The following is a 27,857-nucleotide window of genomic DNA, read 5'->3' as shown; positions in this document are numbered from 1 at the left end:
ATATGATAGCTAAGCTCTATTGTCTTGAAGAGGTGAAACATTCAAAACCTAATGGCCTATTAAGCAAAAGTAACATTTCTTTTGATAAATCGACATTCTTTTGGTTACAATGTAGGACCATATGCCTTTACCTTTACAAATAGTCTTCTAGATCTAACTACACACCCTGCTTGAATAATTAAGCAGCACGCTCCTATCAGAGACACCACACTTTATAACTTATACATGTGGTATCAATGTCAAAACAAAGGTCAATGTAAGTTTCTTTTAATCTAAACCATTGCACAAACAGTAATTACCAATAGTTGTAGGATTACACAACCATAGTCTATATTCTTGGCAGTAGTCACTGTAGGTTCATAAATTCATGAAAATAAGGAATGTTGATTTTTAAAGTTCAAGAAAGGTACTATTTGTAAACAGCTCAGGTCACACTCATTTTATCCCATGTGTTAAGCAAGACTTTCCTTCCAATTTCCTTTAAATGAGATTTGTTCTTTCCATGAGCCTAGTAAAAGGGTTTTCATCCAAACAGATCTGCATTCTTTTCAATTCTTTTTTCTATTAAAGCCCTCCTGGGGACCTTTCAATTTTATGCTGATCTTTCTTTATATATTAATGTCAAGCACATTTGTGTTTCGTGTTGATAAAAGAGAAATTATGGTTATCTCTTCTCATTGGCAACTCGATTATTCTAGAATGGTTCTGACCAAATATTTGATTAGCCAGTTAATGTTTTTTTACACAAAGAGATAATGTGCAGCATCCAGATTCTCTAGTTATTCTGGTCCTGTCACCATGCAGAAAGAAATGGCACATCAACACATCTGAATACTAGCTCTGAAATGGTTTAATCCTGGGCCAAAGCACCCCTGGGCCAAGAGCTGAACCTGAATGCTAGTACTGACTTTTCTACTGACTCTCCCCGTGACCTTGAGCACCTTAGGGCCTGTTGCCTCATCCAACAAATGGGGGCGAGGAGGTGAATAATGACTGGGTACCCACAGCCCAGGAAGTTAGTCAGGACTAGTGGATAAGGGGCCAGAGCACCCCTCTGGGACATGTCCTCCCTTTGTCCACTTACTTATCCAGTCCCAGAAACCACAAGGTGGGGCTTTTATGCGTGAGAGTTGGGTCGGGTTCTAAAAAGAGCATCTCTAAATCTAAAAGTCAACAAGCCGTGCCTGGTGGGTTGCTTTCCTGATGAGTTTGAGAGAAGACGCTCGGGTCCTGATCCCCTCAGATACAAGCATTCAGTGTCCCACTGGTACGTGGGATGAAGCCCTACCCTCACCCACAGATGATATCTTCTGTCTAGATGATACAGTATCCAGAGGGACCATAAAACACTTGACTCTACACAATGCCAAAAGCAGTGGGTGGACTCCAGCTCAGCTGTGGGAAGGAAGGTGGAGTGCGGGTGGAGACATATCAACCCAGTCCATGGTATTCTTTAGAATCGAAAGACTCTAAAGGGGGGTGGGGGAGGGGTGGGCGGTGGGCTGGGCACTGGGCAGTTGGGACTGTATAGCATTTTATCCGCTCTAGGAAAGCTTAAGATAAGCTTGGCTTAAGTGATTGACCAAGCCATGCAGTCTATAAAACGAGCGCCACAGCCGTCCATACCTTCCTGCCGGCTCTGTTGTTGTGAAGGTTCATCAGGGCTCTGGCGTCCTTTCCCTTCCTTTCCTTGGCATCCACAAAGGCTCGGGCAAACTTGATCCCGTAGTCAATGTTATCACTGCAGCCACCCCAGTCGAAACTGCCCTTGCTGTCCTTGGCGGTTCCCTTCTTCTTTGGATCACAGGAACAGGATTTTAGTTCTCCTTGGCTACAGGCCCTGGTGATGGCAAACACAACTCCAGCTGAGGAGACGGCGTAAACAAAGGCAGATTCCCGACTACCTGCAACAGAAATGCTTTTCTTAAACGTGGTCTGGAATTGCTGGTTGTGAACAGCGTTCACTCTGCGGCTGTGGCCCACCCGCTCTGCCTCTGGCGGACTTCGCCACAGGGCAGGAAGGTTCTGGTGTTCTTGAAGGGTTCTCTTCTAGAGCCAGGGCTCGCTTTTGAATAGGAATTGTGTCCATGTCATAAAAGATTTTGTCAGATTAGGCATCTGTGTGACAACCATCCTTCACGTCAGCTAAGCGTATAAAGGAAAACGGAGCAAAAGCCTGTCTCGCCCCCCTCCTGGCTTCAGTTTGCCTCCTGTCCTGGAGGAGTGGAGCGCGGCCTCGGAGGCCTTCCTTCCGTCTGTAATGGAGTCTGTCACGCCACAACACCGTTTGGGATTCGTGCTACGGCAGCTCTCCTTGAAAGCCCCTTCCAAGCTTGCAGGCCTCGGGGAGGACACCTGTCACATAAACAGCCGAGGCCCAAAGCCTGAATTCAAAGACCCCCTAGAGCGGCGCCTGGGGGGCTCAGTTTAAGCGGCTGCCTTCGGCTCATGTCATGATCTCAGGGTCCTGGGATCAAGCCCCACATAGGACTCCCTGCTCTGCGGGAAGCCTGCTTCTCCCTCACCCACTCCCTCTGCTTGTGTTACCTCTCTCGCTATGTCCCTCTCTGTCAAATAAATAAAATCTTTAAAAAACAAAAAACAAAGACCCCCCAGGGGCTGAGGCTGGGAGGAGAACTCAGGCAGTAACCAGCTCTGTGCCTTCAGCCCGGGGAGCTCTGGCTCAGCATCAACTTTCACAAGTAATTGAGAGATTGTTGAAGGCAATATGCAATATCCTTGAGTTACATACTACGTCTGACTATTAAGGTGAATTTACTTTCTTCTGGAACACCTGCACTAATCACTGGTATTGGGTAAAAGACAGTGAAAAGCTTTTCTTTGGTTTTTCTGGAAGGAAACAAATTTACCGCCTATAATTAGACTTGGGCAAGAACCCTTTGGGGTGCTTTCTTAGAATTGTTCTTTATTAGAGCACAAGCTACTTTCCCTTACAGGCTGAAAGGTACATATTTCAGTGCAATAACTACATTAAATTATTTTAATAATCTGTAGTAACTCATAACACGGTGTTATGGTATAGTGACAGATATAAGGCTCTTTAGGGTCCGTGTGCACCTCATTTTTCAAGTGGAGCTGTATTTCATTGTTATTAGCATGCCCTTTTATTAATGGGCGCCGCAGCAAATATATTAACAATCAAAATAGAAGCTCAACAACCTAATGCCAATGCAAGGCAGAAAATGGAGGGCCATTCAGTGATTCAATCTGTCAAGACAAGTGTGACTTTTTGAACCACACAGCTGGGAGAACAAACCACCTTCTCGCCTTGAAGCCTGGCGTGTTTCCGTTTGCCATTCAGTGCTAGGATTTATCATATGTCCCTTGCAATATTTGCTCTGCTAGTCTCATTATTAAAAACCAGGAAAACACATCTACACCATATTAAATGGCACTTACCTCAGCCTTCAAAAAATATCTCCCCTGAAACCTCTAACCATCAAAAAAGGAATCCATCATGCCCTGTATTTAGGTAAAATCAATTATATGAATATTTGCCATAGGTAGCAGGTAGCACTCTCCAGGGAGAAATGGGATGGTCATAGAGCTCTTTTAAAGAGTCCCAGGTTATATTACAAGGATCATAGATTTTCTAAGTGAATTGAGATGTTTTGTAAAAGAGGGGAGGGTGGGGGATGGGTTAGCCTGGTGATGGGTATTAAAGAGGGCACGTTCTGCATGGAGCACTGGGTGTTATGCACAAACAATGAATCGTGGAACACTACGTCAAAAACTAATGATGTAATGTATGGGGATTAACATAACAATAAAAAAATTAAAAAAAAAAGAAGGTGATTAATAGATACTAATGTAGCTTAACCTCAGGTAATGGCTTTCAGATAAAATTTTTATTACACCCATTTTATAGTTTAGGAAAATGCCTTGTCCATAGTTACCCCTTGGTCTGCTAACGCCTGGTATTGTATTTGGAGTGTAGTGCCTACATTTGGAGATGCCACGGAGGGGAGAGCTTCCAAAGGCTTACTGTATTTAGCACTAGTCTTATTTCTTAAGGAGACAGAAGAGCAATTTTATGAGGTGGTCTTTTAGGGGAAAGGTATGGAAGATGTGGATAATACAATGCCAGTGACCAGACAGTATTTTGAAAGCAGTAGAGGAGTAAATTGCCTAGGTGAATTCATCCTAGCATAACTTGCAAACAGTTATATTGATTTGTTGGCTGAAAGAAGGAAGAAAAGTCACTGAAAATGTACTGTGCTTCTGAAGTAATTTCCAAAGCAAAAATATCACCTTTCTAAATATTTGTCATTTATTATTCAAACACATTACTAAATACCTAGATGTCTATATATTTAAATACAAAACTTAGCACATTGACTGACTTTTCATTTTACCTCCAGATGTTTTGGTATCATGTAGATACGGCCTTAAGATGTTTTCAGTTAAGTGTCTTAGATGAATCACTAAAATGCTATGTGTGAAATAGTAGCACATTTCAAGAGTTGGCTTTGTAACAAAACAAATTTTGATCTTGGGCCTCTTAGAAAAATGGATTCTTTTTAAAGCCATCACAATATGAAACAAAATCCAAATCTAAACGGTGGTACTTAACTTCCTGATGTGGTTGAAGTTTCACTAATTTGGGGGTTGAGAGGGACACCTGGGTGGTTCAGTCAGTTGAGCGTCTGCCTTCGGCTCAGGTCACGATCCCAGGGTCCTGGGATCGAGTCTTACACTGGGCACTTGCTCAGCGGGGAGCCTGCTTCTCCCTCTGCCTGCCGCTCCCCCTGCTTGTGCATGTTCTCTCTCTCTCCCTGACAAATAAATAAATAAAATATTAAAAAAAAATAATTTGGGGGTTGAGATAAGTCAAGAAATGTCTATCGAGTGCATAGTCATCATTTTTTCTGGGGCAGGAGATGGTTACCTGGGAGGGCAAAACACTAGAAGCTCCACATTCTGGAAAGTTATGGGTCATTCAGCTCTCTCTTTAAATGCTTGCTTTTTTTTTTTTTTTCTTTTGATACATTTACAAGGATGAGACCTACTCACCTTTTTGTTTTTTAAGGCTTATTCTAGAATTCTGGAGGTGTATTCTTGCAGGAATGTTTTTGGGTTTATTAGTTTGGTCTTTTAAGTCTCTCTGCCTATGGCTGGTGACAGTCTGTGGAATGAATGAATTGCAAATGTTTCCAGAAATTGTATTGTCTTTCTCTAGCTCTCTGAAGCAAAAGAGGCAAGTAAATGTTCTCCTTTTCTCTACGACCATGGGATATGTTAGTAACTCTTATGTTCTCCCCATCAGTGGTGTTGGCCTTTGCCTTTCCTATTCATCTATAAGGACATTTAGGTTTCCAAAAGAGAGTCCTTCACAACTTGAGATGTGAATTTCCCTCCAAGCAATTAATTGTAAAAATCTTTGGATAGCTTCATTGGAATTTCTTGATTATTTCCAGGATAAACTATGTTAGGCCAAATGCAGCCCTCCCATAACCAACACAGAATCATCCCCGACAGTCACAGGAGTTTATATAAATGTCCAGGAAGAAATTTGGCCTTCTGTGAAGAATGGAAAGAAATTGTGTAGCATGAGTGTTTTAAGTTTTGAGTACTTTGGCAAAGCATTCAGCTTCATCTGAAAGAACTCTGAAGGAAGTACAGCTTAGACTCTCTTATTTACCTGAGGCCGGACACTAAGTCAAACGAGCATCGCTTCCTCCTGTTCTAACCTCTTTCCTCTCAGCAACCCTACAGCCAAGATGAAAGGATTTTACAGTTGAATCCCCAGCTTTGCTGGACATGCTATCTTTAGGTTCTGTGGACAAAACTGCTTCCTCTGATTGGTGATCTAAAGGTTTTTATTCAATACAGAGACATCTGAACGGATTTTTGCAGACAGAATTTAGGAGGTGAACATTTTGTAAATGAGAAGGATATTTAATTTGTAACGATTGAAAAATGATTGTGAGTACTTTGGAAAGGAAAGTCCTCATACAGCCTCAAACACTGAGAGCCTGTCCATAACATGCCCAAAGATCACTGGTGTTAGATATTTGTAAACTGTCTCTGACAAGGTCCAGCACTTTAATTGATTCACTGGTGAGCTAATCTAGGTGAAGTCTTAAAATTCCATGTAGCTGAAATTTACTATTAACCTTTCAAAAATTTGCGATGTCATATTGAAACTCCAAAAGGAATGCACGAGGATATAGTTCTTAAACTAGAGAATAAAATTGCAGAATATCGCAGTAAATTAACTTTAGGGATACACTGAGTGAGAGTACTACGCCCTTGGGGGATTTTAGAGACATTCAGTTATGCATTTGGCCTCATAAAACCCTAGGGCTGTGATGATTACATGATAGAAACACCCTCTGTTAAGCATTACCAAGTGTACAGCCGGGACGATTTTCTTAGGAATGGGGGGGGGGGGGGCGGTGGGCAAAAACAAGTGTAGTTTCCTCTTTCTGGGATTCACACATAAACTGTTGTGTTTTCAGTTGGATTTCCCGATAGCAAATGGGCCGTGCTGCTTCTTGAAGAATGCTAGCAGTGCCAGGTTAAGGGATGGGTATTTTTGACAATGAAATCTGATTTTCAGTTAATTTGCTCTGATTGTATACCAGCTTCTTCCCGTATTCAGAACTTTTAAGAAATTCATTATGTAATTAGATAGTGTTTAATGCTCCTTCTAAGTAAAACAGAAACAATACAAACATGTATGTTTGAAAATTATGTATTCATGGTTCTCACACAAATCCTCCATAAATATTATTCTTCCTAAAATGTGCCCGAAAAACAACAGGTGCTCACTACGAGTTCATCCATTCATTCAACTCTTCAATGAGTGAATGGTGCCTGCCCCAGAAGGCATCACGCGAGTGCAGGGAAGAGAGGCTAGTCCCTACCTTGCAGAATTTACAATCTACTGGAGAAAAAAATGTTGAATTTAGACACAGAGTGACCCAAAGCTGAGTAGCTGAATGGGAGGTGAAAGGTGCTGAGCAGAGATTTGTCTCTGCTTCTTAATAAACACACAGTTTGTTTTGTTTTGTTTTGTTTTTTTGAAATACTTTTTGGTCAGTAAAAGATTTGAGTATTCCACCCTGATCTGCTCAAATCCTCTGGAAGGTTCAAGTCCCAGAAAGAAAAAAAAAAATCAAGAGAGCCATGTGACTGCTTCCTCCTTTCTCCTGAAGACAAAATCTGATCCTGGCAAGGTTGTGACAGGACACGGAGAGACAGAGCAGAGAGCAAAGAGACACTTCATCCTAAACTACGCCCGGCCTCCTTCAAAACTCGAGGCGAGTTCCTTGGTTTGTCTAGTCATCAGCTGCAAAACAGGGACAATGCCATGCGACAGAAGGAGCTTCTGACTTATAAAATGCAAGAAAAGGCGAGCAGGGTCTTTGAAGACCCAGTCAGGGGACAGCCCCACGGAGCTCCACGAGGGCAGGGGACTTACTTCGGAGCAGGACCCTGCCAAAGAGGCTGTGATCCCGGTCCAGCGTGTTGCAATTCCAGCGGTGCTGGCGGAACTGGTGCTGGCACTCTGCTGTCCACTCGGCCACTCCCAGGCCAATGGCCCGCATCACGTCCGGGTGCCGGTGGCACAGCTGTCGCTGGCGGCTCACCAGGCCTGGCACATTGTCACACATCACCCTGGAGGAGCCACCTGTAGCTCTCATGTACCTGAAAAGGACCAACACAGAGGTGAAAACACCACGAACGGCCAGGGCTGGTGCCGTGTTGCCCGGGAAACTAAAGAGCTCAGAACGTGGTTCAAATAGCAATTCCTTATCCTTTGGGGGATATTGGAACGCAAGAAGCAGCACAGCAGGCAGGGGGATGATCTGGTAGAAGCCACCCCAAAGGGAGCAATGACTGTGTGTCTCGGACAGGAAGCCAGGGCCACCACCTGATGATGCTCCGGCCGGGGTGGAAGAGTCAAGGTCAGGAGTAAGGGAGAGGGGCAGTGGGTTTGGGGAAGAAGGCTTCATAGACTTTTCCCCCCCGAGAAGGCTCTGATCTCCATGACACAGTGTGTCTGGGCTTCGCTTTGGGGGAAGTCAACCTTTAGAAGCTGCCTGCTCCCATTTATTTGGCCCAATGTTTAAGTGTCTTTAGAAACTGTCTGTATCTGTCTAATCAACACCTGCTGTCTAATCAACACCTCACAGACATGCCCTTCTTTCCTTACCAAAGAATCCTTTAAATATTTCCATTTTTCCAGCTCTCTTTGGCTTTTATAGAGAACCTTTGGAGAAAGAAAATTCTTTCTGTTGTTATTAAGGACACTAAATGTTTGGAAGAATCAAACCGTGTTATAGCTCCATAAAGTACTTTTGAAAAGAAACTTTAACAAAAAATTACATCATCATCTCTACCCAGATGTTCTCTATTAGTTGTGAAATGTTTAGAAAGGTACCTTTTATATAACCCAAGCTGCCATAGGTGTCTTTTGAAGCGATCAAACAAGGAGAATGTCTTTTTCTTGTATTTTCATTATTTTATATGATCATAAAATCGACAGCTGTGACTTCCAAAAAATATATTTAAGTGACAGCTGAGAGACAATGTGACAAAAAGCCTGGACAATAAATAATGTTTATACACCCATGGAAACAGAAATAGTCATTTTATTGAAAAAACGGTCACTCTGATAAATCAGTCTTTGATCCTGTGTCTGCAACGTCAAGGCTAAACGCCTTCCTGTTCAAAGCGGCTTAGGAAGGAATTGAACCCTTCTTCCCATCAACGCTTTGCCTTGCTCCTTTGAAGAGCTCCAGGGTCTTCCTAAAATTCCCTGCTCTAGCCTTTAATTTGGCTGAGACTCCTTACTTTTGCCAGATCCTTTTATTAAAACAACAACAACAAAAACAAAACCCCCCAAAACCAGCCCACGATAACTGGTCTTTCTGAATCAGTATTTTAGTATCTGTTCCGAAACTTGCAGGTTCAAGGACATTACAGAGCTTACAACTCCACCTCTTTTCAAGATCAGAAGGAAGGGAGATGGAGTGGGGAGAGAATCTCCCTTTGGAACTTTTAACCACGCTAAGACCTGTTACATTTCAACATTCTGCCACTCCTTCACTGTGCAAAATAAATCTCAGACCAGCATACAAAGGACAGCAAAGTTACTCTTTGGGGGGACTGTGATTTTGAACAGGGTAGCATCTTCGAGCCCCCTGGGGCTGGATCTTCCTGTTAAGGTGGTAATCTCTACCTGGAGGCAGCAAGAGGTCCTTCCGTCCCACGGGGTGAAGCATTAGGAATGTGGAAGGACGAGAAATAATGCAAAATCATACGCTTTGCGTTGTGCAGCTCTCGACTGCCAGAATTGGCCCGTCGGTTTATCTTGAGGGAGTTTAGTGTGGGGTATTTAGGTGGGGGGAGAGGGTTGTAGTTTTCAAGGTGAATTTTCACACACACACACACACACACACACACACACACACACACACACACACACACGCCTGTGCTACAGAGCTAGAGACCCGGTTAGCGTGTCTCTCAACGGGATAAGAAATTGGCTGCTTTTGCTGTCGCTCATCTGGATCCAAATCAACCAAACATCCGAGCTCTCATTTGAGGGAGACCGGGGGGTTTTTTGGAGTTGTCAAAGCTGGAATGGTCTTCTGTGGAAAAGCAAAGGGGCCGAGGCTGAGGCGGCAGGAGAGCACAGCTGCTGGGGGTTCCGACAGGAATTTCGATTGCCGTGGCCGCGGAGAAGCGCCGCTGGGAAAGGTCTATGTGGCTAGTGCGTTCCCCACTCCCATCTCCAAAATCCCCCTGCTCCCGCGAGCGTGGACTTACCACCATGAAGAGCTGACCTCAGGGGTGAGCCAGGTCAAGAGCAGAGGGAGCCAGAGCCAGATTCCACCGAGAGGGGCGTTCATATTAACCCCCTTGCGTCCGCATCAGGTCAGACTCCGTGTGCGGGCGCCATGCGTGCCCCGAGCAGAAGCGCTCAGCGCCGGGAGCGCCTCGTCACGGCCGCCGGCGCCTCGCCGCGCCCCCGCCCCCCGCTCGCGTCTGCGGCGAGTGGCGAGACTCGCTGATAAAGTTTCAAACCACCAGCGGGGCGAGCGATAAAGGCCAGCCCCGGCCGCCTCGCCCACAGCCCAATTCCCCAGGCGCGGCGAGCGCGGGCAGCCCGAGAGCTCTGCGCGCCTCCTGCGCGCCCCTGTCCGTTCAGCTCCCCGCCTGCCGGGAGCAGCCGAGGGAGGGGGTGCGGCGCCGGGTGGGGCGGGGGGCGCGGGTTTTATACAAGGGTGGATGAAATGATGGCAAGAGATGTCTGGCGATGAGGTGAGGCGGGGACGGAGGAACACCTCCGCTTGGCCTCGAGCACCCGCGGAGGGAGTAGGCACCTTTCGGGAAGCGCCCGGTCAGAGAGCATCAGTGGGGCTCCTGCCACAGGACCCGTGTGGCGGAAAGACGAGGCTACCCTCCGGCAAACAGAAGTCTCCGGGCGTGCAATGTGGGGAAAATGAAGGAGAGGATGAGGAGATTACTGTGTACAGGATGCAAGAATCCAGAGATGATTTTCAACTCATTGCTCCGCTTCTCTCCCAACGCCAAGAGGAAGAGCGAGTGGAGATTTGGGGCTGCCGAGGCGAAGCCGGGCAAGGTTGGGGAGGGAGGGGCCAGGCCTCAGGGAAATGAAGACCTGTGGCCTTGATTCCTTGGAGCTGGGCTTATATACAGAGCTCGCAGGGTGGGGAGCCGGGAGTCCATGACCCTCCGGACCTCACCCAGGCACCCTCAGCCAAAGTGTCTGGGGAAGATGCGGTTTTTACGCACCCTCAGCTCCTCCCCGGCGCTGTGGAGCGCAAAAGATCACAGAGGGAGGAACCGAGGCAGCGGGGAGCTGCCGGGGGTCTGTGCTCCAGCACGGGTCACGCCTTTGCGCCTCGCGGGGGTAAAAGGACCCTGGGTCCTGGATCTGGGCCCCCCCGCACAGAGCCAAGAGAGGCTCAGGCTCACGGGTGGAGCATCTTAAGCAGCAACTGGCTTGCAGCCCCGCCGTTTATCACCGGAAAGGAAGGAAGACCAGGAACTCGTGGCGGCCGTGAACTGTTCCATTGCTCTTTTCCTGGGGTGGAGGGACCCGCCGCCCGCCAGGGGAGCGTGCCTTGGGGAATGGGGAATGTGTGTGCGTGTTGAGGGTGGGGGTGGGCGCCGCATTGTTCGCACGGTGAGGAGGGGTGGCTGTCCAGATAGAAAGGACAGGCTCTCCCCCCACCCACTCCCAGGGCCTGGACTAGCCGGAGCATCAGCCCTTGCTGGGCGCGAGCGCGGTGAGAGGCCGGACGGGGCCAAGCTCAGAAACGCCAAAAACCTGAAAGATGCTGTCATCGCCACCCCCATCCCCCCCGCCGATCCCTGGCAGGTCCAGCCCCTCCCAGGCTGACCCAGATACATCCCTGTTTGGGTCCGGAAAGGGAGGGGAGGGAAACAAGCACCGCGCCACCCACGACTCGGGAAGAGCAGGGCTGTGCGCCAGGGCCGCTCCATATCGCTGGGCCGCGACCCAAGGGAAGTTCTGGTCGGTCTGTGCCGGTCGGGAGGGAGGGGTGAGGAGGGCGCGGGGCAGGAGTGGGTGGGGGTTGCTTTTCTGCTCACATGTGTGCGCACGCTGGTGGCGGCGTGGGAGGCGGGGTGAGCGACGTGATAGGCACCGAACAGCAAGGAATAGTCTCATTGACCTCTTTGCTTATGCTCATAAACCTCTTTCCTGGATGAAAGATAGGAAGAATAAGCTACGGTTCACTTCCGCTCTACTTTGTCCAGTCTCTTGCAGTAAATCCAGACACTTGGGACATGTGGAAGAAATGAGTGGCCCCAGAGGAACCGTAAGTTGCCAAAATTTCACTTCTACCAGCAGATAATGTAGGGGTGTGTATGTGTATGTTGGGAAAGGTAGGCAGCTGTATGCTGCTCTTATGGACTACGAGACCTGAAACTACCTAAAAAACTCCTCAACTCCAAGTTCCACCCACCTCAGCACCTCCTGTCCTCACAGCTAAGGGGAGTTAGAAATACAAGGAGTGTGACCATCAGCTTAGAGGCCCTTCCTCTCCGCCCAGGGAATTATTGAGTGGCCAGGACATCTGCCCTTCAGTTGTTGGTGAGGCCAATGGAATGACCTAAACCTGAAACAGACCTTCTGGAAAAAGAACGGACCATCCCCAAAGCTAATTAAATCCACTCCAAAGGACTTCATCCTGGGGCAGAAGTACCACATGACTTGCAGAGAAGAAATCAGCCTTGGTAAAAGGCAAAAAGCTGAAAAGTTCAAGAGAAGCTAAATCCAGATGTGAAAATAGGCCCACCCAAACACCCCTTCCTGACCTGTCTAGAGGCAGTCTGGACCAGATGACTTGTCTCTTCCAGATCTGTGATTACATTTCCCTTTATTCTCCACCCCTATTCACTTATGAGCCATTATGAGCCCTGTACAACGCCTCTTCCTGCTAACAGGTCTGACTTTCCTCCCTCCTCATCTGTACCTGTTCTTCAGATGAACCCTTCACTTTGAAGATAGTATGTTCACTACTAGAAGAAGTTGGGAAATGCTCAAGAAAATTCAGAGAAAGGGAAGTTATTACAATCCTCATTTCTCTTGCAATAAAAACTACCACCCTAAAGAAGAGTTAATAAATAATGAAGTAAATTGCATATGACTTCAGCTATGCTATAGCAGATGATGAGGTAAGGAAAGGCAGGGTTCAGAGTGCCATTAGGCCTATAGATGTCTGATTTTTTTTTTTTTAATTTAGTGAGAAATCTCAGAATTGACTGTAAAACTCATTTACAGTATACAGAACCTGATTCCCTTTCTGGAGATTAATGTTAGTTTGCTTATAACTTCGGTATAGCATCGTAGCCAAGTGAGTCAGTCTATTTTCTTACTTAGATCCATTGTTTGTCTAATCTCCCAGGGCAGAGAGAGAACTAATTTACTACCAAACCATCTCCACCCTTTAAAAATGGAGAGTTACTTCTTCAACCAAATAGTCATTTGTGTTTCAGTCTGAACTGGCTTCTTCCTAAGGCAGTGACTCCTAATTTAGCTACTCACTAACCAATGATTCAAAGGTCTAGTATCTCCAACTTAGATTCAGTGACCTTAAGTGAAAACATTTTGTATTAACAGGATGGGTCAAAATAGGAAAGAAAAATATATCTTTTTATTTTCTAAATCTATGAGTATCATATACATTACAATATAGGTTATATATCAAATAACAACAATATAATTATAATTTTTTTACTTGCTAAGTTTATCCAACTTAGAGTATTGTATACATAACATAGGTTAATTTTGAAATTTTAAGTTTGTTTTCAGTGCCCTTAAAAACATTGCCCCTTTCTGTCTTTAATCACTCCTAAAATTTTATTAAGTGCACTCTTACCTATTCTTCATCAAAAATTCCTCTTAGGAATAGTTAAAAGTATCACTCAAATCTCAGTGTGCATTTAAATGTGTACCAAAGACCTGCTTCTAGCCATGAAAGAGTAATAGGTACCTGACTTGTTCTCCTACTGGGAAGAAACCTCTAAAGCTACGTGTGACAAATCTTCTCAGGCACTGGGTAATAGGCAGCACACAGCTGTGATCTTTGAGAGAAGGGAAGCACATGAGGTATGCTCCATGACTATCCCATAGTTGTCCTGGTTTTTCTGCTAAAAGGCACCTTTTTTTCCCCTGGGGTGCAAGAAAGTGGAATCCATACAGAGTAGTCTCATTTAAGGAGAACTTGGAGCCTTAGACTATTGAAGCAGCTGAAATTGGCAGAGTAGCATATCTGAAAGTAGGTAGCTGTGAAAAAGGGGGCCCTAAGAGTCTACATGGGGATCCAGCATGGTTCCTTGGCCAAGAGCTGAGATGAATATGGACATGATAAGACTGCATGGCCTAGCAGGGATTGCCTGCTACATATCATGCAGTGTTGAGAGACAGAATTTTATCTCAGTGGCAGTGGAGAGACCTCATGAAGCACTTCAAGCATTCACTTTAGATGCTTCAAGCATTCACTTTAGATGTTAGAAAGGCCATCCCTTTAGGAAGGGCACACCTTTGTGTAAAAATCATGTTTTAGGTCAAAAATTCAAAATTTTGTCTCTCCATATCACATTCTCAAAGAATAAAAACAAACCAGACAAGCCAAGGGAAATTTTCAAGAATAAAACCAACACTCATTAAAGGAAGACCACATTGTATAATTTACAGTGTTGAACATAAAATAACAAAAATTAATAGGCAAGTGAAAAACCAGAAAAATGTGACTCAGACTCAAGAAAAAGCAGTCAAAAGAAAGGGACTCTGAGATGGCCTAGATGTAGGAACTGGTGGGAAAAATTTTTTTTTTAATAACTTGTAATTATGTTCAAGTATTTAAGGGAAAATATGATCACAATGAACAAGTAGATGGAGAATCTCAGTAGAGAAATGAAAGCCATAAGAAACAAACGAAAATCTAAGGCCAAAAAGTATAATGTCTGAAATGAAAACTTCACTGAATGGGTATAACAATGGAATGGGGTTGGAAGGAGAAAAGGATGATAAACTTAAAGATAGAAGTTATCTCATCTGAAGAACAGAGAGAAAAGGTACTGAAAATTAAAGAAATGTAACCTCAGATATATTTGGTACAATGCCAAGTAGTCTAATATATGTGCAAGTGGAATTCCAAAAATAAAGGAGAGAGAAAATGTGAGATTATATATATGTATATGAAAAAACACTGCACCATATTTGTCCAATATAAGAGAACACATTCATTTATAGACCCAAGAAGGTCAGAAAACCCCAAGCAGAATAAATACAAAGCATATCACCCTACATACATCATAATCAAACTGTTTAAAACTAAAGATGAGAAAAATCTCTAAAGCAGCCAAAGGGAAGAGATACATTAAATACAGGTGAACAAGAATATGAATTACAGCTAACTTTTCATTAGCAATAATGGAAGTCAGGAGACAACAAAACAACTTTTAAAAAATGCTTAAAGAAAAAAAGTGGTCCCCACAGAATGCTATAATAATTGAAAAATGCCTTTCAAAATTGAAAGAGGAGCTGTTCTTTGTTTCTTCTTCTTCCCCTTACCTTGAAAATAAGGACTATACTCCATAAGTATGGGCAAAACTGAAACAAAGCAACCCCAGTAAAGTCTAAAGCCAGCTCTTGACAGGATCAAAGTGAGCCACAAGAAAACTCAACTCTCCCTGAAAAGAACATATCATTCAGGGTCTCTATAAATTTTCATCCATTATATCCAGCACCTAAAAATTAAAACAAAACAAAACCCAGCAAGCAAATCAACAGAAAAGAGAGCCAGAAGTAATTTAGAGTTTTGATTTGAGTTACCAAAATAACTTTTAAAAGTTCAAAAAATAACAGATAATTTTAACAGAGAACTGGAACTCATACAGAAGACTTAAATAAGAATCCTAGAACCGAGGGAGGGGAAAGGGCAGTTGTGACTGAAATTAAGAATTAGATAGATGGTTTGAGGTACTATCTAGAATCAGCAGAACAGTGGACTAATAAACAAGAAGAGAGGTCAATAAAAAGTACCCACATAATACACAGAGAGAATTAAAAGGATATAAAATATAGAAAGGAAAATAAGAGATCGAGTGAAAATGTCTAGAGGAGAGAGAGAATGGGACTAAAGAAATATTTCTGAGAATTTTCCAAAATGATGAAAGAAAGAAATGCACATACTCAAGAAATCTACAGACTTGAAGCAGAACAAATACAGGGAAAACCATTCTTAGGCACATCACACTTAAATTGCTGACAAAGACAAGGAGAAAATATTAAAGCTGCATGAGAGGACAGGCACAGTAGCTTTGTGGGAGAAACCATAAGCTAGGGCTGGCTTTTCAACAGAAACTGTTGAAATCAGAAGACAGTAGAATGACATCTTAAAAAAAAGAGGGGTGGTAGGTGGGACTGCTAAACAGGAATTCTGTAATCATTGTAAAGATCCTTCAAAAATGAAGACAAAACAAAGATGCTTTCAAACAAAAGCTAAGAAAATAAATATTAATTCTTTAGATTGAAGGAAAATTATACCAGATAGTATTATGGAATTGCAGGAAAGAATGAACACTGGGAAGGGTAAATTTGTGGGAAGATATAAAATGGTATTAATGTTAAAACCGTTAAGTGATTATAATATCTTGTGAGGTTTAAAACATGTAAAAGGAAAATGTATGACATCACTAGCACAAAAAGCAGGAAGGGTACTCTGATTCCAGGTTAGATGGAGTAAGTAATACCTTGTCTCTCCCACTGAATACAGAGATACAACTTGGAAAGAATGCATAGAGAAGCTATTTGAAGACTATGAAAAGGAAATGGTAGTGGGTGGATTGAAGAAAACGGAAATTCTAAGTACTAATAAGTTATGATGAGTTTCTTATTTTGTACCTCCTCTGGTATCTTGCAGCCTGGACCCAAGGTAGCCAAACCCTTGAAGTGGGTACCTTGTAGGAATAGAGGGACCTACAAGAGAAGTCTCCAGAGAAGTCCTCTGGTTTTGATTCAAGGAGCATGAAAGGGACTCCTGATATACCAGAGAGAGTGGGAGAAATCCCCTCAGTGCTATCCCTCCACCCCATATCTCTTACACCTGGGTCTCCTGAAAAGTCCTATGTTGGTGTTGGCAGTAGTGACAGTAGCAACAGTGAGAGCCCACATGTGCCTAAAACTCTGACAGATGGGAAAATTCCTTTCCAAAAAGGGGAGCTGTGGTCTCAAGAAAGCAGGACAAAATTCCATTGTCTTTTTTTCCTCTTTTCATTTCTCTTCTGTTGTGTGGCTCCAGAAATGGGTAGAATCACAGAAAGTAAATGGCAGAGTGAGGTAACTAAAGCCACAGTTTCTGGCCATAGGACCAAGAAGGGGAGTCCTTGAGAACCAGAAAATATCTGGGAAGTCAGAGAGAATGAGGAACTTGGAAAAGAGACCCCATAACATTGTATGTGAACTCTTGTGCCTATTCCCAAGCTGTACACCTGTGGATCTGACTCTAAATATCATACCAAAGACTTTGAGAACAGAACTATGAGATAGACCACCTCCTAGGTACCAGACAAACCACTGTGTCTTATATGTGTGAGGCAGGCATGAATAGCATTGCAAAGGCTTTGAAAATTGAAATAACATCAGAACATAAAGCCACAGAATGTTGGTCAGAATTTTTAGCCTGAACCCAACTGGGTTGATGGTATGCTAAAACAAGACTATCAACAATCTCCATAGGACTCAATCTAGACCCAGAGTCTTCTCATGATCTATTCAAAATGTTCAGCATACGATAAAAATTACTTGGAATGCAAAGAACCACGAAAAATTCAAATCATATAGGAAAAGATAATCTACAGACACTAATTTCTAGATGACACAGGTGTTGAAATTATCAAAGACTTTTAAAGCAGTTGTTATGAAAATGTGCCAAGAAGTAAGGATGAATACGTTTTTTAAAAAACGATTTTATTTATTTGAGAGAGAGCATGAGCAGAAAGAGGGGCATAGGCAGACTCCCCACTGAGCAGGGAGCCTGGACCTGGGGCTCAATCCCAGGACCCTGAGATCACGACCTGAGCTGAAGGCAGACACTTAACCGACTGAGCCCCCAGGAGCCCCAGGATGAATACTTTTGAAACAAATGGATAATAGAAAATACCAGCAAAGAAACAGAAAGAGTAACAACACAGAAGTTTCAGAACCAAAAATGTACACATTGTCTTTCACAGTGATAAAATGAAGTATCTATCTCATTAGCCAAGACCAAAGAACAAAATGGAGATGAAAGTGTGAGTGAACGTGAAGACAGATCAGCAGAAATTATCCAGTCCTAAAAACAGAGATTGAAAGGAAATGAATAAAGCCTCAGGGAACTGTGGAACAATTCTACAAAGTGTAATATGTCATGGAGTCCTAGAAGGAGATGAGAAATATCCCATTGCAACAAAAAATATTTGCACAAATAATGGCTAAAAACTTCCTAAACTTTGTCAAAGGTATAAACCTAGAGATTTTAAAAGCTCAGCAAACCCCAAACAGGGTAAACTCAAAGAGATCCATTCCAAGACACATCAGAATAAAACTGCTGGAAGCTAAGAGCCAAGATAAAATCTTATAAGATGACAGAAACAGATGATGCATTACTTATGAAGAGCAAAGGAAAATGATGATTTAAATGACTATAGATTTCTCATCAGAAATTATGAAAGCAGAAGGAAATTAAACAATATTTTAATTTTTATTTATTTTTTAAAGATCTTATTTAGGAGAGAGAGAGAGAGCATGAATATGCATGCACAATTGGGGGGGGGCAGAGGGAGAGAGAGAATCCCAAGCTGAGTGGGGAGCCCCACTCAGGTCCAGGCTGGAATTTAGGACCCTGAGATCATGACCTGAGGTGAAATCAAGAGTCTGATACTTAACCGACTGAGCCACCCAGGTGCCCTAAACAATATTTTTTAAAGCTCTGAACGAAAAGAACCCTCAGCCCAGAATTCTATATACAATGAAAATATCCTTCATTAATGAAAGTGAAATAAAGACTCTCAGATGAAGGAAGATGAAGAATTTACTGTCAGCAGACCTGTTTAAAATAATGCTAAGAGAATTTCTTAAGACAAAAGGGAAATGATATAAAGAAACTTGAAAAACCTAGAATGAAGGAAAGGCAAGAGAAATGGTAAATAGCTGGGTAAATATTATAAACTCCTACTTCTCTCCAGCTATTTAAAATATGTTTGATGGTTGAAGGCAAAAAAGGGAACAGTCTGATAGTGTTTTCAATGTGTGTAGATTTAATACACAAGAAACTACAGTATCAAGTTGGGAGGGTAAAGGCATTTTATATGGTGATAACTTTCTACATTCCACCTGAAGTTGTAAAATGTTTATTTTAGAATCAACTGTAAAAAGTTACACATATATAATATAATCCCAATAACAAAGACTATACAGAGATATAGCAAAGAACATAAAAAATTAAAATCTTCAAATAATCAAAAGAAGGTAAGAAAGTAGACCAGAGCAATGAAAAACAAAACTAGTAGACAAATAATTAAATGGTAGCTACAAATCAAGACATATCAATAATTATATAAAATATATATGGTCTCAACACAAATATTTAAAAATAAAGGTTGAATAAATAAAAACACAAGACCCATCTCTATGCTGTCTATAAGAAACTCACTTCAAATGTAATAATACAAGTAGGTAAAAAGGAGAAGGATAGAAGATACATCATGCAAACACTAATTAAAAGAAAGATTAAGTAGCTATGTCAGTATCAAAGTAGGTATCTGAGCAAAGATATTTACCTGGGATAATGAGGGCCATGACATAATTATAAAAGGGTCAATTTACCAAGAAGAAATACAGTACTAAATGTGTATGCACCAAACAATACGCTTGCAAAATGTATGAAGCAAAAATTTACCAAACTGAAAGAAAAAGCAGACAAATTAACAATCATGGTTGATATCAACATTCCACTCTCAGTAGTTGGCAGAATGAGCAGACAGAAAATTAGCAAGATATAGAACTCAACACCATCAACCAACTGAATTTAGTTATTTATAGAATGTCACTCTACAACAGCAGAATATACATTCTTTTCAAGTGAACATGAAACATTCACTAAGATAGATGGTATGCTGGGTAATAAACATTAACAAATTAAAAGAAGTGAAATTATACAAAATATGTTCCCTGATTGAAATGGAATGAAATGGAAAATCAGTGAGGGAAAGAAATCAAGAAAATCTCCAAATTTTTGGAAACTAAGCAACATACATCTAAATAACCTATGGGTCAAAGAAGTCTCAAAGGATATTAGAAAATATTAGAATAAAAATGCATGATTATGAAACCATGTTTAATACATATTCTAAGTCAAGAATAAATATTGTAATCTCTAGGTTAACCAATAAAGAAATAATACAATGAATAACTTTTCCAGTTATCTATTGCTACATAACAAACTGGCTGTCCCCCAAATTACTGCTTTTTAAAAATGTTATCTATTTTTTTTTATAAATTCAAGTATAATTAATATACAGTGTTTTATTAGTTCCAGGTGTTCAATATAATGATTCAACAATTCTACACATTACTCAGTGCTTATCATGATATGTACTCTTAATTTCCTTCACCTGTTTCACCCATCCCTCACCCACCTCCCTTCTGGCAACCACCAGCTTGTTCTCTATATTTGTTTTGTTTTGTTTTGTTTTGTTTTTGTCTTTTTGTTTGTTTGTTTGTGTTTGTTTTGTTTCTTAAATTCCATGGATGAGTGAAATCATACGATATTTGTCTTTCTCTGACTTCTTTCACTTAGCATTATACCCTCTAGGTCCATCCATGTTGTTTCAAATGGCAGGATTTCGTTCTTTTTTTATGACTAATATTCCATCTAAATTCCTGCTTTTAAAAATTGAGATAGAATTAACATATAACTAATTTTAAGTATACAACTTAATGATTTGATATATGTATATATTGTGGAATGATTACAATAAATTTAGTTAATGTCCATCACCACACGTAGTTAAAATTATTTTTTTCTTGTGATGAGAACATTTAAGCTTTACTGTATAACAACTTTTAAATATACAGTACAATATGGTTCACTATAGTCTCCATTCTGTATGCTATATCCCTAGGACTTCTTTATCTTATTACTAGAAGTTTGCCTTTACCCATTTTATCTGCTCCTCATCCCATCACTGGCAACCACCATTCTGTTTGCTGTATCTATAAGTCATTTAAAAAAACGTTTAGATTTCACATATACATAATGATACAGTATTTTCTTTGACTTATTTCACTTAGCATAATGATCTCAAGGTCCATCCATGTTGTTGCTAAAGACTAGATTTCCTTATTTTTAATGGCTGTATAATACTCCATCACACACACACACACACACACACACACACTTTATTTATCTCTTAATGGACACTTAGGTTGTTTCCATGTCTTGGGGATTGTGAATAATGTTGCAATGAACATGGTGGTACAGATATCTTTTTGAGAGAGTGATTTAATTTCCTTCAGGTAAATGCCCAGAAGTGAAATTGCTGGATCATATGGTAGTTCCATTTTTATTTTTTTGAGGAACATCCATACTGTTTTCCATAGTGGCTGTACCAGTTTACATTCCCACAAATAGTGTACAAGGGTCCCTTTTCTTCACATCCTCGTCAACACTTATTTCTTGTTTTTATTTGATAATAGCTATTATAATAGGTATAAGGTAATATATCACTGTGGTTTTGATTTGCATTTCCCTGATTAGTGATGCTGAGCACCTTTTCCTGTACGTGTTGGCCGTCTGTATGTCTTCTTTGGAATAATGTCTATTAAGATATACTTTTCTCATTTATTAATTGGATTTTTTCCCTATTGAGTTGCATAAGTTCTTTATGTATGTTGGATATTAATCCCTTATCAGATAAGTCATGTGCAAATATTTTCTCTCATTCTATAAGTTGTCTTTTCACTTTGTTGACTGTTTCCTTTGCTGTACAAAACCTTTTTAGTCTGATGTAGTCCCACTTATTTATTTTTGCTTTTGTTGTCAAATCTAGAAAATCATCACCAAGACTGATGTCCAAGAGTTTACCACCTATGTTTTCTTCTAGGAGTTCTATGGTTTCAGGTCTTACATTCATGTCTTTAATCCATTTTGAGTTGAATTTTGTGAAAATTATAAGATAGTGGTTCAGTTTCATTCTTTTGTATGTGGCTGTCCAGTTTTTCCAATACCATTTATTGAAGAGACCATTCTTTCCCCTCTGTATGTCCCTGGCTCCTTTGTTGTAAATTAATTGACCAAATATGTGTGGGTTTATTTCTGGGCCCTATATTTTGTTCCATTGGTCTATGTGCTTGTTTTTATGCCCAAATCATTGTTTTGGTTACTATAGCTTTGTAATATAGTTTGAAATCAATAAATATGATGCCCCCAGCTTTGTTCTTTCTCAAGATTGTTTTGGCTACATAGGGTCTTTGTGGTGCCATACAAATTTTAGGATTGTTCTATTTCTGTGAAAATGCCATTAGATTTTTTTATAGGGATTGCTCTGAATCTATAGATTGTTTTAGTTTGTATGGACATTTTAACAGTGTTAATTCTTCTAAATCCATGAGCATGAAATAGCTTTCTGTTTACTATGCCCTCTTCAATTTCTTTCATCATTGTCTAGTTTTTGGTGTACATATCTTTAACCTCCTTGGTTAAATTTATTCCTAGGCATTTTATTCTTTTTGATGTGATTGTTAATGTGTTGTTTTCATAATCCTCTTCCTGGTAGTTCATTACTAGTGTATAGAAATACTACTGACTTTTAGATATTGATTTTGTATCCTGAAATTTTACTGAATTAATTTATTCTAACAGTGTTTTGGTGGAGTCTGTAGGGTATTCTATGTATAATATCAAGTCATCTGCAAAAAGAGACAGTTACAATTCTTTCTTTTTGATTTGGATGACTTTTTTTCCCCTCTTGCCTAATTGCACTGGCTAGGACTTCCAGTACTCTGTTGAATAAAAGTGGCAAGAGTGGGCATCTTTGTCTTACTCCTGGTCTTAGAAGAAAACCCTTCATTTTTTCACTGTTGAGTACAGTGTTAGCTTGGGCTTGTCATATATGGCCTTTTTTGTGTTGAGGTACATTCCCTCTATACCCACTTTGTTGAGAATTTTTATCAGGAGTGGATGTTGAATTTTGTCAAATGCTTTTCCTCGTCTATTGAGATATATGATTTTTTTTTAATCCTTCATCTTGTTAATGTGGTGTATCACATTGATTTGTCCATGCTGAAACATCCTTGCATCCTGGAGTGAATCCCAATTGATCATCGTGTAAGATCCTTTTAATGTATTATTACATTTGGTTAGCTAATATTTTGTTGAGAATTTTTGCACCTTTGTTCATCAGGGATATTGGCCTGTAATTTCTTTCTTGTAGTGACCTTGTCCACTTTTGGCATCAGGGTAATGCTGGCCTCATAAGTTTAGAAGTGTTCCCTCCTCCTCTATTTTTTGGAAGAATTTGAGTAGGATTGGTATTAATTAATCTTTAAATGTTTGATAGAATTCCCTGGTGAAGCCATATGGTCCTGACTTTTGTTTGTTGGGAAGTTTTTGATTAGTGATTTAATCTCCTACCTAGTATTAGGTCTGAGCAGATTTTCTCTTTCTTCATGATTCAGTCTTAGTATGATGTATGTTTCCAGGAATTCATCTACTTCTTCTAGGTTTTCCAATTTGTTGGTGCATAATTATTCATGGAACTGTCATGATCCTTTGTATCTCTACGTTATCAATTGTAACATCTTCTCCTTCATTTCTAATTTTGGGTCCTCTCTCTTTTTTTTCTTGGTGAGTAAAGGTTAATTTTGTTTCTTTTCAAAGAACCAGCTCTTAGTTTCATTGATCTTTTCTACTGTCTTTTTAGTTTCTATGTCATTTATTTTCTGATTTTTGTTATTTTCTTCCTTTTACTAACTTTGGGCTTTGTTCTTCTTTTTCTAGTTCCTTGAGGTATAAAATTTCTTGTTTCTTAATGTAGGCATTATCACTGTGAATTTCTCTTCAGCTGCTTTTGCTGCATCCTATAAGTTTGGTATGTACAATTTCTAATGTTATCTGTCTCAAGATATTTTCTATTTTCTGAGTTCTCTTTCGATTTCTTCTTTGACCTATCATTTGTTCAGTATGATGATGTTTAGTATCCATGTATTTGTGGATTTTCCAGTTTTCTTATAGTAATTGATTTCTACTTTCATACCATTTGTGGTTGGAAAAAATGCTTGATATGATTTCAGTCTTCTTAAATTTATGAAGACTTGTTTTGTCTTCTATGTCATATGATCTATCCTGGAGAATGTTCCATGTGCACTGAAGAAGAATGTGTATTCTACTGAATTTAGATAGAATATTCTGTAAATGTTGTTTAAGTCCATCACTAGTAATCAGAAAAGTTCAAGATAAAACAAACAATCAACTTTATTGAATCCATCATATAGGAAGGAGTGTAATTCAGTTAATATTAAGTGTTGGTATGGCTCTGGTGTAGGTAATGAATACTCACTCATACACTGCTGATAGGTCTGTAAATTAATATAGGCTCCTTGAAGAGCAGTGTAGGAGTGATACAGTAAGGCTCTCGCCTGGAAACACATGGTGGGATAATTCAAGGAGGTTTGATTTACAAAGAGACTATTTTTGAAGGTGTAGGCAAAGGAGCTGTTACCACCCTCAGACTGGAAGGAAAAGGAAGTGAAGGTTCCTGGAACCCAGAAGGAGTGAATCTTATAGAGGTGCAAGTCCCCTTCAGTTGAGGGTCACAGATGGCAGTCTTGCAGGGAGGAGAGCCAGGTGAAGTAATACATGAACCCTGCTCTACCTCAGATATTCTGCTGGGGTTCTCCACTGGATAAACCCAATCAAGAGTGTAAAGGTCCTTTGATGTGGTTCATAGCTTCAACTTCCCAGGTTGGTGAGAAGATCTGGAGGGGCAAACAGAAACACCTGGCGACATCAATAGTTAATGATGTTGAAAATATTTGTGCTATTCCACTGCTAAATATAGCTAAAGAAACTTTGTCATGTGTATATAAGGACACATGTACAAGCATGTACAGTAACACTGTTGAGAATAAATAAAAAATAACTCAAAATTGTATCAGTGGGGGGACAGGATGGTAGGATGGACATATGATGAAATATTATACAGCAGTTCAAAGGAATTAATTATATCTTTGCTTTTTAACATGGATGTATTGGAAAACAATGGTGAGGGAAGAAGCAAATTGCAGAATGAGGCAACATAAGTATAACTCCGTATTAGTTTGGAATACTTTTGGCACCATTAACAGAAAACCCAACCATGGTGGTTTAATCAAAGAGGAGCTTATTTTTCTCACATTGAAGAGTTAGACTATCCAGAGCTGGTGCAGGTGCTCTGGGATATGTCCAAGGAGGGTTCTTTCACTGTTCTTAGTGTATGGCTCCCTTTTATGGCTTCTAGGTGTTTGGTAGCAGCCCCCTATCTGTGCTTAAAATTATATCACTTCAGATTATTTAGCACATCAGTTAACTTGGATTTTTCCATGTCTTTAGTATTAAGTTTTCAAGTAGACATGAAATGTGTAAATATTTTTCAAGTCAGGTGAATTTAATGAATAAAAACCTGAGAAAATGTGTACCTTTCTGGTGGATAAACTCTGTCACCCCTCGTGGTGTGTAAAATGAGAGGAGATGAGGTCCTCTGTGACTTGGGAAGGTAAAAGTGTATTAGGGCAGGTATCAAGCTGACAGTCTGACCACGACTGAGTCACACACCTCCTTACACCACCCACTCTTCATCTATGGAACAGTAAGAATGCAAACTCCAGCTCTCTCCACTATCACAAGAGGGTTTAATAAGCTTGGCTTTATAGACAAATGGCTTCTACTTCTGACTTGTGGCTGCTTGTACCTCTCTGTATTTGAGTATGGTACAATCTGTTAAAAAGGGCAAGGGGAAATAAAGGGAGTCCTATCAGATAATTTATCATCTGCAAGACCTATTAACTGCTGTCTTATGGATTGTGAATACACCTGTCAGTTTAGACAATTTAAGTATTTTTAGTTATGTATCACTACATGACAGAAAATATTTCTCTCAAAAATATGGTCCTGGCAATTAGAAAAATCTGACTTTTTTTCTCATGTAGAGTATCATTTTTGAGTATGTGAGGCACTGTAATAAATGCTTTAGATGAGTAATAACAGAAATTATACTGGCTACCATTTATTTAATGTATGGCATATATTAGACATTGTAGAAAACCCTTTATAAGCCTTAGTTCACTAATCCTTGTAACAACCTTATAGGTTTAACTCAATAGGTTTATTAAAAAATATTTTGTTAAATTAGCTAAATGACTGGCATACAGTAAATGCCCAATTAAAGGTAATTTTTAAGTATGATTATTATTGTTATGTTTATGTCACAGATGAAGAGGCAGAGACTTGGAGGGCTTAGCCAGCTTTCTAAAAGCTGCACAGCTAGTAAGGGGTAGAGCTGAAACCAGAATTCAGGTCTGCCTGGCCACGGATCTACATTAATTATAAAACTCTACAACCCCTTCTATGTCACGGCATTTAACACTCTTAACAACAACCCTAGCTCAGGATAATCTTTATTTTTCAAATTAGGAAACTAAGTTTCAGAGAAAATAATTATTAATAATAATGTATTTCATGACTTATGCAAGGCACTGCTGGTGACAGCTGGGGTCCTTAGGAAGCAGATACTCAGGTGATTAGCATACTGGACATTTCTTAGGGAGTGCTCTGGAGAGCAACACCTGTGCAAGGGAAGGGAGGCAGCAGGAGTGGGCCGGGAGGGGAGAGGGGCTGTGACACAGCCTCAGTGAAAACCTCAGCCAGGCCCACCGGGAGCTCTGAAGCAGGGGAGTCCTTTAGGGTTATCTTGAGTTGGGACGAGGTCCCCTGAAGGACCCCTAGGTTGATTAGCCATCCCTGGCGATAGCTTGGGGAAGCTGTTGTTTTAGGGAAGGCAGCTTTGCTTTAATGGAGAAAACTCTCAAAGAGGCCGGTCTGCTCCCTGTACTCACAGCAGCTGGGCTAGGAAGTCCTTTACTCCTAAAGGGAGAAGATCTAGGAGCCATATCACAGAAGGCACTTCAGGAAACAAAACCTTACTAAGAACAAAATTTGCAGGTTTTTTTTTTTTTTTTTTCATGCTATGATGCTATTCCTATTTTATCTAGAAGCTGATTTAGGGACTTTGCATAATAACTTTAATTTTCATTTCCCCATTTTAAGTCCAGTCTTGGTTAGCCACAGCTAACCATGAGTATATTATAATACTGCCACTAATATGAAAATTAATTATATTACTCCTGACTAGAGAGTTACAGTATTACTACTGAAGATTCAAGGGGTCTCACTTTAATTCCTTACACTGGGGGCAGGAAAATTTGTACATCTGCAACTCCCAAAATTGGTTTAACACTAGTGAGCCTTGAATCCATGATGTGTAGAAATTTACTTTAAATTTGGTCTAAATCTCTTCTAAAAGATTTCACACATTGGGAATTTTGCCGATTTTCCTTTTGTAACTTTTGTGGGAGGGCACAGTTAAGGTTGAGCCCTAACTCCACAAGGAAAGATAGGTCAGTCTTTCACCACATTCTCACGGGTGGAAATTTAAATAAAGAAACCAACCACTCTTTTTTATGATGCAGTCTCACAATGTTTTAACATTTACATCCTTAAAATAACAGTAACCCTATTGTCTCTCTTAATAATAAAGTTTTTAGGTTTTCTGATTTCATATAAAATAAATAATGTATGGGTATAATGTCTTACACATACTAAGCACTCAGTAATCATTTAATGAGTTTAAGTGTCATTACTAGTAATTTTGCCAAAAATATAAAATTGGCAACAACCAAATATTAAAATCAGTTCTTACGCATTACATCTCTGAATGTGAGATCAAAAGCAAAACCACTCACGAGGGGTTCAATTTGCTTAGTAAACGTTGATTCTCATAAAGCCTCTAAGGTTTTGTTCTAGTTTCAGAATTCCATGTTGGATCTATTTCTGAAGATGGCATTATTCTGAGTCAGTCTTAGAAATAATCTATTTTACAGATGAGGAAATCAAGACCCAGAAAAAGTACACACTAATGACAACAGGGCTGAAACCTAGGCTACTTTCTGTTCTATCTCATGGTCATTGCAGACGTGACGGGCAGGTTAGGGAGGTGAGAGGGAAGAGGTAGCATATAACAGTGACATGGAT

At 40.6% G+C, this 27,857-nt stretch overlaps 1 protein-coding gene across 1 annotated transcript in view; it reads right to left on the bottom strand.

The window, feature by feature from the left end:
* Positions 1–10,173, bottom strand: part of WNT2 (Wnt family member 2) — a 46,973-nt gene extending 36,800 nt beyond the window's left edge. The window contains exons 1-3 of the mRNA XM_045864355.3: positions 9,802–10,173; positions 7,448–7,674; positions 1,627–1,904 (exon numbers count right to left, since the gene is read on the bottom strand). Of these exons, the coding sequence (XP_045720311.1) occupies positions 1,627–1,904; positions 7,448–7,674; positions 9,802–9,884 (588 nt within the window). The 5' untranslated portion in view covers positions 9,885–10,173. The remainder of the gene's footprint in view (positions 1–1,626; positions 1,905–7,447; positions 7,675–9,801) is intronic.
* Between the last annotated feature and the right edge of the window lie 17,684 nt (positions 10,174–27,857).

Source organism: Mirounga angustirostris, unplaced genomic scaffold, assembly GCF_029215605.1.
Source record: "Mirounga angustirostris isolate CCGP_5_RB_7025 unplaced genomic scaffold, mMirAng1.0.hap1 SCAF_12, whole genome shotgun sequence".
NCBI lineage: Eukaryota > Metazoa > Chordata > Mammalia > Carnivora > Phocidae > Mirounga > Mirounga angustirostris.
Note: the sequence above shows the minus strand (reverse complement) of the source record. Positions and strands in the feature narration are given on the sequence as shown.